Source organism: Cydia amplana, chromosome Z, assembly GCF_948474715.1.
Source record: "Cydia amplana chromosome Z, ilCydAmpl1.1, whole genome shotgun sequence".
Taxonomy (NCBI): domain Eukaryota; kingdom Metazoa; phylum Arthropoda; class Insecta; order Lepidoptera; family Tortricidae; genus Cydia; species Cydia amplana.
In genome coordinates this window covers 29,825,155-29,839,244 of record NC_086096.1, presented here as the reverse complement: position 1 = coordinate 29,839,244, position 14,090 = coordinate 29,825,155, and the positions used below count along the sequence as shown (strand labels likewise).

At 40.6% G+C, this 14,090-nt stretch overlaps 1 protein-coding gene across 1 annotated transcript; it reads left to right on the top strand.

Moving 5' to 3' along the window:
* The first annotated feature begins 6,070 nt into the window (after positions 1-6,070).
* Positions 6,071-11,846, top strand: LOC134661496 (sodium-dependent phosphate transporter 1-B). The gene is made up of 9 exons (XM_063517606.1): positions 6,071-6,354; positions 8,464-8,709; positions 8,808-8,990; positions 9,080-9,238; positions 9,311-9,801; positions 9,897-10,126; positions 10,301-10,486; positions 10,665-10,811; positions 10,902-11,846. The coding sequence occupies exons 1-9, from the start codon at positions 6,150-6,152 to the stop codon at positions 10,990-10,992; spliced, it is 1,938 nt and encodes a 645-aa protein (XP_063373676.1). The 5' UTR covers positions 6,071-6,149; the 3' UTR covers positions 10,993-11,846.
* Positions 11,847-14,090: the final 2,244 nt, after the last annotated feature.

Sequence of the window (14,090 nt, the reverse complement as noted above, 5' to 3'; positions counted from 1 at the left end):
ATAGTTTCGGGTTTCGATTTTGAGTTTAGGACGTAGGTTGATTGTTTCCGATTTGTTAAGAACGAAGCAATTGCGCCGTATATTTTACCTTTAAAACCGTAGCGTTCGAGCTTCCTAAGTAGCAGCGAGTGGTCGATCATCTCGAAGGCGCGCGAGAGGTCGCAGAATATCGCTGCGACCTGCCGCCCCCCCTCGAGGTGGGTAAGCACACGCTCCACCAGGTCTCGCGCCGCGTGCGTTGTTGAGCGCCCAGCTTGGTATGCAAACTGCTGTTTGTTCAATAAGTTGTTTGAAACAAAGTGTTTCATTATCTGAAGACTTAACATGTATTCAAAAACTTTAGAAATTATAGGTATTAACGATATTGGTCGAAAACATTTAGGTAGATGCATCTCACCTTTCCCTTTGTAGATTGGTTGAACCTTTACCAATTTTAGGACATCGGGATACACACCTACATTCATGCATTTATTAAACATATTAAGCAATATTGAAATAACAACGGGCGGCAGGTAATCGAGAACGTGCGTCGACATTTCATTGATATCTTTTGATTCTTTTCGTTTAATGTTTTTAAAAGCGTTTATTATATCTGATAATGTGAAGTATTCGAAATTAAACGTTAGTGATAATGACATAAGGTGTCGTTCTAAGTACGCGAGGGCGGTGTTTACACAGGGCTTTGTATTGTTATCGCTCGTGTGCGCATACGTAGTACCGGTTCAGCTGATCGGCCGCCGAGGATGCGATACTACCTACTCTAGTATATTATTCTGATGCTGCACTATTCGAAATGGGAGCTGATGGTTACAAAGTACCTATAGATAGGTACCTTAATTAAAATAAACAAAGTAAGTAAATAAACCGTTTTTCGCAAATTGCGGGGATCTTTCTCTTTTGGCTACGTCCCGTTACGAACCATCTGCACGTTTGTGTTTTTGACATAATCGTCGTATTGTTTTTTAATGTGTTTGTTACCTACCTTTTTGTTTCGTCTAATATCTTTTGTCGGGTCCTTATTGGCGTGAGAATGCGATGCCATCTGCTTGACCGTTATGGAGCACGGAGTGCAAGCTATCGCTCCCAGATTTATTTGTAGTCAGTTAGTCAACGACTTTCTAGTTGAGCCTATCGTTAATGTTCCTAGATTATTTAACCGCGTGTGAACTTATACCTACCTACACTTTGATTTATTCGCTCATTATCACCGTTATGATAGTTTTTAGGGTTCCGTACCCAAAGGGTAAAAACGGGACCCTATTACTAAGACTCCGCTGTCCGTCCGTCCGTCCGTCCGTCCGTCTGTCCGTCCGTCCGTCTGTCACCAGGCTGTATCTCACGGACCGTGATAGCTACAGTTGAAATTTTCACAGATGATGTATTTCTGTAGCCGCTATAACAACAAATACTAAAAACAGAATAAAATAAAGATTTAAGTGGGGCTCCCATACAACAAACGTGATTTTTGACCGAAGTTAAGCAACGTCGGGCGGGGTCAGTACTTGGATGGGTGACCGTTTTTTTGCTTGCATTGCTCTATTTTTGGTTGATGGTGCGGAACCCTCCGTGCGCGAGTCCGACTCGCCCTTGGCCGATTTTTTTTGTTCACGTTTAATACGATTTCCCGTTTAAGACACTTTTTTTGCTAGGTCCCCACAGAATCGTCTTAAGCGGGTTCTACTGTATGTAATTAATTAATACAAATAAAATGAAGTAAAAAGGATATAAAATAACTGTTGTAAGAGCACACGCGAGCACAGACACTAGATTTAGAGTACACTTTGAACTGCGTCAGGAAGAACAACACTCGAATTATTACTTAATCCGGCTCCGGTTACTCCAAATCGGGCAATCAGTTAAGAAAATACCATCTGTGTCCAACATAATAAAAACATTTCTTGAATTTCACATAAGATGGAGTATATCGTTTCAGTATATCGAGAAATTTGTGAACGAGTCTTCCGAAGGCGTGGTCCTGTTCAGCTTCGGTTCTCTGATCAAGACCGCGTCAATACCGAAGTACAAAGAGGAGATCATCATCAACGCCCTGTCCAAGCTGAAGCAGCGGGTGGTGTGGAAGTACGAGGACAGCGACGAGGAGGGCACCATCACTGGGAACATCATGGTTTGTTGATATTTTAATTGACATTTTGTCATGTCAGCCGGCCGTGAAACGGCGCTCCTTCTTAGCTCGCCCAGCGCGGTCTCCATAGAGAAATTAATAACAGCAGAATGATGTCGATGAATAAAATTGTACTTTCACTGTATTACAAGACCAGTAGATCGAAAATATTGATATATTTTATTTTCCAGAAAAAATATTTTACGAAGTACGTGTTATTTGGTTGCTTGGTATTATTTAATATTATCTTACACCTATTATTATTAAATTTACAATAAGTAACGCCTCAGTCAAGACTATTCAAGACTGTGTATTTCCGTGTTTTTTCATCGATAAGATATAAGATTGTATAGAAAAAATTAAGTAAAGCGCTGGTGGCTTAGCGGTAAGAGCGTGCGACTTGCAAACCGGAGGTCGCGGGTTCAAACCCCGGCTCGTACCAATGAGTTTTTCGGAATTTATGTACGAAATATCATTTGATATTTACCAGTTGATTTTCGGTGAAAGAAAACATCGTGAGGAAACCGGACTAATACCAATAAGGCCTAGTTTCCCCTCTGGGTTGGAAGGTCAGGTCAGTCGCTTTCGTAAAAACAATGCCTACGTCAATTCTTGGGATTAGTTGTCAAGCGGACTCCAGGCTCCCATGAGACGTGGAAAAATGCCGGGATAACGCGAGGAAGAAGATGGAAAAAATTAAGTCTAGAATAGTATCAAAACAGTTCAGAAATAGTTATTTGTCTTACAAGGGGGCAAAGTTGTTTAACCGCTCGTGCTAATATTGATATCCGAGCAAGTGAAAGATTCCAAAATTGAGCGTTGCAAAGGTTTCAAAGCACGAGGGTTAAACAAAATTTGCCCACGAGTGAAACACAACATTTTTCACCACACCAACCCGAACAAAATATTAACTGTGTAAGATATCAAAACAAACCAAATCTAATCCAAATTAATGTTATTAAATATTTAACATTCAAAATCATCATTTAAAAGTGAATTCAACCAGCAAACATAAAAAAACAACTCAAAATTTGCACTTGATTACTTTGCCTCACATGTGAATAAAATGCAACTTTGCTAAATATCTGTTATAGATCAATCAAGAGAGCCTTTACCAGGTGGTGTGGTGAAAACGCCCTATCCGTTTTGCGTGTTTTAGCACGTGTTTTAGTTAAACAAAAATAAAAAACGTAAAGAACAACGCCCGAATTGTTATCGTCACCTACACCTATACGGACCAGGTACCTAATACCTACACATATACGGATCCAAACAAAAATTATCGGTCCGACAGTTAACAGGGGTCTGAAATTATCGGAAGTGTCTATCGATATCGGATGTCGGGTGGCCCTTTATTAGGTATGGGAAAGTTGAAATTCACACTGATGTGTTGGTGCCATCGAGTTAGCACCGTCCCTTGCGTAAATCTCAAACTCCAACTCAAGGTAGCCGTGCTGGTACACTTCACTCATGTTTTGGTAATTTTGTGGATTGGATCCTTTCCCCTTAAACTAAGTATGTAGTTCCAAATTAATTCATTCACTAACTACACAATTCAGCAATAGCAATTAAACAAAGTTCGCCGGGTTGCCAAAGTATGTAGGTAATATTTCTACAGCCCCTCTCCGATATAAAAATGATGCAATACAATTAAAGATAAAAAAGCGGCCAAGTGCGAGTCGGACTCGCCCATGAAGGGTTCCGTATTTAGGCGATTATTGACGTATTAAAAAAAAACTACTTACTAGATCTCGTTCAAACCAATTTTCGGTGGAAGTTTACATGGTAATGTACATCATATATTTTTTTTAGTTTTATCATTCTCTTATTTTAGAAGTTACAGGGGTGGGGGGGACACACATTTTACCACTTTGGAAGAGTCCCTCGCGCAAACTATTCAGTTTAGAAAAAAATGATATTAGAAACCTCAATATCATTTTTGAAGACCTATCCATAGATACCCCACACGTATGGGTTTGATGAAAAAAATTTTTTTGAGTTTCAGTTGTAAGTATGGGGAACCCTCAAAATTTATTGTTTTTTTTTCTATTTTTGTGTGAAAATTTTAATGCGGTTCACAGAATACATCTACTTACCAAGTTTCAACAGTATAGTTCTTATAGTTTCGGAGAAAAGTGGCTGTGACATACGGACGGACAGACAGCCGGACAGACAGACATGACGAATCTATAAGGGTTCCGTTTTTTGCCATTTGGCTACGGAACCCTAAAAAGACATAAAATACTTGAGTGCTTGTTTAAACGTCATGTTTATACACTTTGTTGCTCCCACTATCACACACATAATTAATAGGTACTTTGTCAGGTCAAAATTTCTATCACAAAGGTGTTGACTGATAAACTGTAATATGAAGCTTTAAAAAAATTGCTATGATTTGAAAGCTTGTTTTATACTAATCAATACATATTTAGTCGAAAAATGCGTTAATTGTCTCTAATCCGGTGGTCGGGTAAAAATTGGTATTACCGTAGGCATAGGTTACATTACCGTAGATTTAATTATCTTTTAAATAAACAGGAACTGCTTCTTAGACCTTTAAATTATCATAAACGTTTACCTACATCTATATTAAGAGGGTAAGAAAGCCGAAGGTCACGAGGACTGGCCATGTGCGGACGCAATTATTGAGCAATTCTAGAAGGGTTCTTTCCAAGAGCGAGCTACTTTTTAATACATAATAGGGGGGCTGCAGAGGCGGGGTGGCGGGCGCTACGCGCATGCTCCATTCAGGTGACGGCCCAGCCAGAGCCACCCTCGTCACTTTATTCCAGTACACGTTGCGAAGCTCAAGGCGACGACTCGTGCTTTGAGAAATAATACCGCGCTGATATAGGACCGCAACATCCTATACGTTTCCTAAAGTAAGTACATGTAGTACGTGTAAATATTTTAACTGATGTGATTTGATATTATGTATACAGTCCTAGGCATTGTAATCAAAGGTCACGTGAATTGTGAGGAGGTATAGATTTTCCGTGTTTAAAAATGTACGGGTACGACGGCCGTGGTGAAAACTGACGCTAATTCCCGCGAAGGGAAACTGTTTACGAGATGATAGTGCGGCCGGTTGCGTGACCTCGTGCGGATAATTCTGGCCGTTCTGGCCGAATTACGCTTTTACCAGGAAGGCGCCAAATAAATGGCGCCTGTAATCGATAATACTGAAAACATGTGGTCCTTATTTATGACAAGAGCCAGGCAACAATCATACAAAAATTTTACTCGAACGGGACTATATCCCGAGATAATAAATAAATAAATATTATAGGACATTCTTACACAGATTGACTAAGTCCCACTGTAAGCTCAAGAAGGAGCCGTATTTTGGGGACTTCAATTGCGACTGGACTGGACTGCGTTCTGAACTCACTTCGTTCGTTAAGTTCGTTTTATTAACCCACACTCGAGTTTTAATTATGTAGCAGTCGCATAAACTACTATGTACTTATTACATATCTCCATCTCAACTCTACACCTTGTTCGTACATTTAGAATTAGATAACTTGACAGCGGTCATTTATAGAATCATGAAAATAAATGCATAGGTACTTAACTTTATTAGTTTTGGTATAAAAAAATATTAGGTAGATACTTATATAATTTACACCCCACAAATATCAATGCGTTCTACGAGTAATTAATAAATAATAACGACAACTTATGTTTTATTTTCAGAAATGATCAAGCAAAAACCAGCTAGACCACGTCATCTATTACGACTATTTAAACATCAAATGTTTATATAATTTATATATTTACCTTAACTTATCAATTTTTTGTGATAATCACCAAATGTTCCAGTTAATTAATTTATACTTACTGTATTTAATGCCTGGTCATGCCAACCTAAAGAATTAAAGTTTTCTAAAGACTTATTTTTAATCCAAATTATAGTTTGTTACGTTTGATATTATCCGTTAATTTTTTTGTACCAATTTAAGTTAGTTTTTTATACTTTGGAAGACTGACGTAGGAGTTATATCTCGTATAATTTAAAAGCATAATAATGACATCGGAAATGGAACCCTACGCTCCGGAGTTGCTTTGGTTCGTGATCGCCGGTTTCGTGGTGGCTTTCGTGTTGGCATTCGGCATCGGTGCCAACGACGTGGCAAATTCCTTTGGCACCAGCGTCGGCTCTAAAGTCCTGACTCTGACACAAGCTTGCGTGCTCGCCACCATCTTCGAGATAGCAGGAGCCGTGCTTATCGGTAAGTATTTATGTCACAGGTTGAATGATTAGCTATAATATGTTTGTGCTCTATATAAATGTAGTGTTATACCTACAATTAGTGCAATAGATCCAGTTGTATTATTGTTGCCTTTAAATTCCTTTTCGGTATACCTGTATCAGCGTCAAATTAAAATTTATCATGGGCTGGTTTTCATATTATTAACGTCTTTTGATCGATCAACACTTCAGTAGATAAATTAGTACAGTGACTGAGTACTTAAGTCATCAAATGTGGTTTGCGTAAATATGGAAATAAATTTATCGGGTAAATAACGAAATATAATTATCTACCTACTTTATATAGTTGGTATTGTTAAAGCTACAGTAGGTAGGTAGATATTGTATTAATATTAATGCCTATTTACTGCTCCTTTAACTTTGATATATGTGCGCTGCGAATTGAATAGTACTTACTAATAATTCGATAATTTCGATTAATGGGTCAGAGCGATTCCTCCAATAGTTTAGGTTCGCCTGTAAGAGGATATTGATATTATTGAGTTTCTAGTAATCAACAGGTGGCTGGTATTAAGCGCGATTAGTTATGTTATGAGCATGACTGTGGCGTCCACCTGGCATACAGTGTGGAAAGATAACTCGGGCCCTGAAGGGAAACTACCTTAAATCCTTAAGCTGGCTCATTTTACTTAAAGGAGACATTCCTTTATTTTAAAAAAGAAACATAACTGCATTCAAAGATTTTCTAAAACTCGCTTGCCTCGCCCGGGACACGAACCAACTAAAATTAAAAAAACAAACACTCCCTATTTTATTATACTAATCGATAGAGTCGGACCAAGAAAAGTCTGCAGCGAATTTGATAGCCCCCGCAGTGCAAGTGTTATTTATACGTCATAATTTCATAGAAGTTTGACGTTTAAAATAACACTTGCCCTGCGTGGGCTATCAAATCCGCTGCAGACTTTTCTTGGTCCGACTCTAGTATTATTAATCAGGATAAAATATCTCTAACAAACATTTGGTCTTAAAAATAAAAATGATCGTTAAATCTAACATTAACAAACGGGACGATTAGATGGCCTGCAAGAAGTCCAGACCTGGCGCCCATGGACTTGTTTATATGGGGTCATGTAAATAATGTTATTTATGAAACTTGCTATGAAACCGTTCAAGAGCTAAGGGTTGCGGTAGAAAATGTTATTAGGAGGATACAGCACAACACTTTGCTGAAGGCTACAAGAAATAAATTTCAACGGCGACTAATTTTGTGTAGCCGGAACGAGGAGGCTCATTTCGAACAATTTATCAGTTAAATAATTTAAGTGTAACAAATTAAAATACCAAATAAATAAATAAATTAAATAAAGTTAATGTTAGATTTAACGATCATTTTTATTTAAAAGTCCAAATGTTTGTTAGAGAAATTTTATCCTGAATAATAATACTATCGATTAGTATAATAAAATAGGGAGTGTTTGTTTTTTAATTTTAGTTGGTTTAAGTCCCGGGCGAGGCAAGCGAGTTTTAGAAAATCTTTGAATGCAGTTTTGTTTCTTTATAAAAATAAAGGAATGTCTCCTTTAAGTAAAATGAGCCAGCTTAAGGATTTAAGGTAGTTTCCCTCCAGGGCCCGACTTATCAACCAACCTTCTTATAGTGCTAATATGGTTCACTATGGCTATGAACTTGTGGTGGTACTTAGTGACTTTTTGCTTGTCACCTGACGATACTTTATTTTATTTATTACTCAAATAAGTGTTACAGCATTACAGTAAAACCAATGCACTGTGAAACTAAAAAACAAGAAAACAAGATAAAAAAATTAAAAATTAAATGCTAGATAGATTTGGGCGACGACATAACAGCGTGGCTCCGTTGCTATGAGCTAACTACTATAAACAAATCCCATATGAGTAGGTACTAGTAATAGGCAGGTACGTCATAGAGCACGGAATTTGGCTACTTATTCAATACAATCCGTATTCTATTACTTACTTACAACATTGTTATACTTATTATTGTCAGATAATATTAAGTTTTTTAGGCGATATTAAGTTTTTTGTTAAAATGACACTAAACGTTGCGTTTTGGTAATTTGCCTCACCGTGAGTATATTGTTGGACAGGATACAAGGTGTCAGACACAATGCGGAAGGGCATCCTGGACGTGAGCCTGTACGAGGGCGGCGGCGAGCGGCTGCTGGCGGCGGGCTGTCTGTCGGCGCTGTTCGCGGGCGCGCTGTGGCTGCTGCTGGCCACGGCGCTGCGCCTCCCCGTCTCCGGCACGCACTCCATCGTCGGCGCCACAGTCGGCTTCACTCTCACTGCCAAGGGTCCGGTTGGCGTCCGCTGGTCCACGCTCGGCGCGATAGGTAATTAATTCTCGTTTACGGTACCTACTGATAGATATAGGTACCAATGAATTGTAGTTTGTAGTCTAGCCTACTAAGGTGATTGTTTGTCCACACAGTCCTGTCGTGGTTTATCTCCCCGGCGCTGAGTGGCGCGGTTTCGGCGATGCTGTTCTGGCTGGTGCGCCGTTTTATATTGCGCGCCGTTGCACCGTTGAAAGCGGGTCTCCAAGCGTTGCCTTATTTCTACGGAGCCACAGTCGCAGTCAACGTAATCAGCGTGGTTCACGATGGCCCTAAATGTGAGTTTTGCGAATTTAGAGTTAGGTCCCTTATTGTTAGTGAGGAACATGTAACATGTTCTAAAATGTTGCCTTATGATTTTGTTCAGTGATGGCGATGGACAAAATCCCAGTGTGGGCTGCGCTGGCAGGCTCCACAGCGCTGGGTGCCATAGCAGCTGGCTGCGTACAAGCATTTCTGGTCCCTTACTACAGACGTCAATTGACCAAACCGACTCCAGTAAATTTCACACTCGGTGTATCCAATGGTAAGCATCATTTTTATCGCAAATATAATTTCATGAAAAACTGTGTCTAATTCGGATTGCATATTATTTCAGAAACTACTCCAATTAATAGTCCGAGCCATGGTAACAAAAACATCGCAATAATACGTCCGACTTCCGTTCACACCGAGGAGGGAAAAATACTCGAAGCTATAGCAGAGAGCGCCGAGATGGCTGTCCTCGACAATGGAGAGCACGTTTCCGACGAAGTCAAGGAGAAAAACGCCAAAAATCGCGCCTTGTTAGCCACCATGGACGACTGCAGCCTCCTGTCGCGCAGCTTGAGTCCGCCCAACCGATCCAACCTCATGTTGATGGATGGTGACTCTCAGATAAACACTCTCAAATACATTGACGAGACATTGAGCTACTGCAAAAGTTTGGATTCCGATCAGCTCGCGGGAATGGGTGAAAGTTTTGGTTCGCGGAACGGGTTCTTAGGGGATTCGTGCGAAACTATTGCACGCGGTGAATTCGATCGGCTCTCTGGTGCTCGAGCTCCGATTGCAGCAGAATCTGATACTCCACCTCCGCGAACTGATAAAGTGAGTTGAGAAATTGCCAAATATTTTAGTAATAAATAGGTATAAAGAATAAAGTAATATGGTGAATTCCTACATGACGATTGTTTGTGTTGCAGAGTCCGGAGCCATCGGGTGCATGGAGCGTGGAGCGCGACAGGGTGGGTGGGGCGGCTAGGCTGCCCGCCATCACCCCCAACTCCAGCGCGGCGCCGCTGCTGCGCGGGGGCACGCCGCCGCCACCGCCGCCAGTACCGCAGCCCGAGCCCGAAGCGCTCAAACTCTTCTCATTTCTGCAAGTTCTGACAGCTACGTTTGGCGCATTTGCTCACGGCGGCAATGACGTCAGGTTGGTTTTATGAGTTATTCATCAAATCAGTTGCTATTCCACCGAACACCAAGAAATAATATACCTATTGAATCTTGAATAAAAACTGTTCCATAAATCCGCATTGTCAGCTCACACACGATATCTGGATGAAAATAACGGATGTCGTAAAACTAGAATACCTATATGTTGCAGCAACGCGATAGGGCCGCTAGTGGCACTGTGGCTGCTGTACTCGGAGGGCGGCACGCACGCGCAAGCGGAGACGCCGCTGGCCATCTTAGTGTTCGGCGGCGTGGGCATCGCGTTAGGCTTGTGGCTCTGGGGTCGACGCGTCATCCAGACCGTGGGAGAGGATCTCACTAACATCACTCCTGACACGTAATACTCATTTTCTCCTTCTTGTTTTTTTTTATAGTAATATATTTATAATAGTACATTGTGGTGTATTAAGGGCGGTAAACAAGAATTTACGAACGAATATGAATTGAAGCCCGAAGTCGAAGGTTTTAAGTAAATGACTCATATATCGCGTGTGTAAGTGCGGATGTTGTTACAGCGGCTTCACCATCGAGCTGGGTTCTGCGCTGACGGTGCTGGTGGCCAGCAAGGCGGGTCTGCCTATTTCCACTACACACTGTAAGGTCGGATCCGTCGTCTGCGTCGGGTACTTCTCCGATAAGGCCGTAGACTGGAGTCTCTTTAGGTACTGTATAGCCAATGGCACGTTTATTAACTATTGTGCATATCTATCATTTGTATGACACGATTATTAAAGGGATTTTTTTTTGCGCAGGAACATAATCTTCGCATGGGTGGTGACCGTCCCAGTGGTAGCAGGCATTGCCGCTCTTACTATGTTGGCTCTTGAATCGTTTGCCGTCTAATTATTGAATGTAATACTGCATGGCTTAGTTTCTATGAAAATCTTATACAAGTTATAAGTACGTGTTTAGATAGTGAACAGAATATTTTAGAAATATTTTATTCAGCTAGGAAATGTGGGTTTCCATAGGCAAACAATTATGTACTTAAAAATAGAAGATTGAAACACTGAAGTGAACTGCTTAGTATGTATTTGCTAAGGCAGTAGAACCCGGCCCTTGACGTTTGTTGCGAGTTTACGTAGGTAGAGATATTCGATGATTAGTGAAAAGAACGATACACAAAATTATCAGCCTCTTGAAAAGAGTGGTGCTAAACCCGGATGGTGCTGTTTGTTGTTCACCGCGCTCGACTGCTTGCAGCGAAAACACTTGCATAGAGTCACACACGCAAATGCCTAAGAATGTGGATAGCTCTGAGAAAAGGAGCCGGGAAGGTGCAGACGTGATGTTCTAATAGTCACAGCACAAAGGCTATGTCGCTAGCGCAAATGCCGGCTTAGAAAATTACTCGGCAACGGACGCTGATTTTTAGCTTAGCTCTGACAAGAATAAATGGGATCAAGCTAACAAGGGAACACCTGCAAATCTAGCTGGAGCGGTTATTGTACATTATAATAGTATATTAACTATTTTTATGAAAACACTCGTAGAATGGCATTCACTAGCTGCGAAAACATGGAACACGAACCCTTCAGAAGCGAGCGGAACGGCCACTTTAATTGTAGGTACTCAATGCGGCCAATGCACCTACTTAATACCCCGAAGTGATAAATAAAGGATGATGGTCTATCTACCTTAGAGTGATTGAACTCGTACATAGAATTTATTGTTGTACACACCACTACTTGTAGGTATCGTCACCGTTCATTTGTAAAAACATCACCCAAACATATTATTGAACTCGCCGTTGGAGATGTAACCAATTATTAATTAATACATCTACATACTTACATATATATATATATATATATATATATAATATAACAACCCATACGTAGTTATGTTTAGAAATATTACACAGTAATATTCTAATATTTTTATTTTTTTTATAAAAACGAAACATGTGATAATTGTAATTGACGTACTGCGTCGTAATAAATGGTTATATATATCTTCGTTGGTTTTTCATTATTAGCAAAAAGACCTGGTAAATATTTTTGATAGTCTTGGAATGTCCGACCCGATCAAACTGTTTTTAACCGACTTCAAAAAAAAAGGAGGTTCTCAGTTTGACCCGTATGTATGTATGTATGTATGTATGTATATTTGTTCGCGATTATCTCACGTTTGGCTGAACCGATTTTGATGCGGTTTTCAGAAAAGTGTTTGTTACATTCTGGAGAAGGTTTTAGTATACATAGATCTGAGATGATGCTGAACCCTGGCTGTACCTAGTGGAACTCAGGTTTGGTGCAACATACGCACACGCTGTTATGGTCATCCGACACCCCTTGATGAGCACTTGGGAGAGCAGAACCCAAGATAGAGCTGATGCTGAACCCTGGATGTACCTAGTGGAACTCAGGATGTACCTAGTGGAACTCAGGTTTGGTGCAACATAGGCCCACGCTATTTTGGTCGTCCGTCACATCTTGATGAGCACTTGGGAGAGCAGTACCCAAGATAGAGCTGATGCTTAACCCTGGCTGTACCTAGTGGAACTCAGGTTTGGTGCAACATAGGCCCACGCTATTTTGGTCATCCGTCACATCTTGATGAGCACTTGGGAGAGTAGTACCGAAGGTAGAGCTGATGCTGAACCCTGGCTGTACCTAGTGGAACTCAGGTTTGGTGCACCATAGGCCCTCGCTATTTTGGTCATCCGTCACATCTTGATGAGCACTTGGGAGAGCAGTACACGAAATAGAGCTGATGCTGAACCCTGGCTGTACCTAGTGGAACTCAGGTTTGGTGAAACATAGGCCCACGCTATTTTGGTCATCCGTCACATCTTGATGAGCACTTGGGAGAGCAGTACCCAAGATAGAGCTGATGCTGAACCCTGGCTGTACCTAGTGGAACTCAGGTTTGGTGCAACATAGGCCCACGCTATTTTGGTCATCCGTCACAACTTGATGAGCACTTGGGAGAGCAGTACCCAAGATAGAGCTGATGCTGAACCCTGGCTGGACCTAATGGAACTCAGGGTAGGTGCAACACAGGTGCACGCTATTTAGGTCATCCGTCACATCTTGATGAGCACTTGGGAGAGCAGTACCCGAGATAGAGCTGATGCTGCACCCTTGCTGTACCTAGTGGAACTCAGGTTTGGTGCAACATAGGCACACTTGTTTTGGTTTTTAACAGACTTATCGTCGTGTGCCTATGTTGCAGAGTTCCACTAGGTGGGTCGATGAACTTTTTTCTAACTGCCTTTAAAATAGGACGTTCTCAGTTTGACCCGTATGTATGTATGTATGTTTGTTCGTGATTATCTCGCGTTTGGCTGAACCGATTTTGATGCGGTTTTTTAGAAAAGTGTTTGTTACATTCTGGGGAAGGTTTTAGTGTACAGTACATGGATGGTTTGAAAAACCAATTGAACCCGGTAGGTGGCCATGCATGCTATCGGTATACCTCTAGTACCTACCAACAAATTTAAGTTGCTGAAACCGATTTAGATAAAACAGTGGGAGTGGGAGTGGGAGTCGGACTCGAACTAGGACTGGAAATGGGAGTGGGAGTGGGAGCAATATACATACAAATCGTTTAGCACCAAAACGTCATATTACGTATGTTGTGTCCCGATTATCATCGAGTTAGGCCATCACCAACATTAGTAGGTAGTTACTAGCCCAAAACTAAATGGAGAGCCTAACGAACTAGTATTTTAGCCCAAAACCTAAAATAAATTAAGTAACTATCACTAAAAAAAAAAAAAAAAAAACTAGACAAAAAGAAAACCAAACCAAATTACCTTACCTAATATTAAATTACACTAAAACTAAATGGAGAGCCTAACAAACTAGTATTTTAGCCCAAAACCTAAAATAAATGAAGTACCTACCTATCACTAAAAAGTAAAAAATAAAATAAAATAAATAAAAAAGAAATAAAAAATAAACAAAAATAAAACCAAAATAAAATAACTTAATATA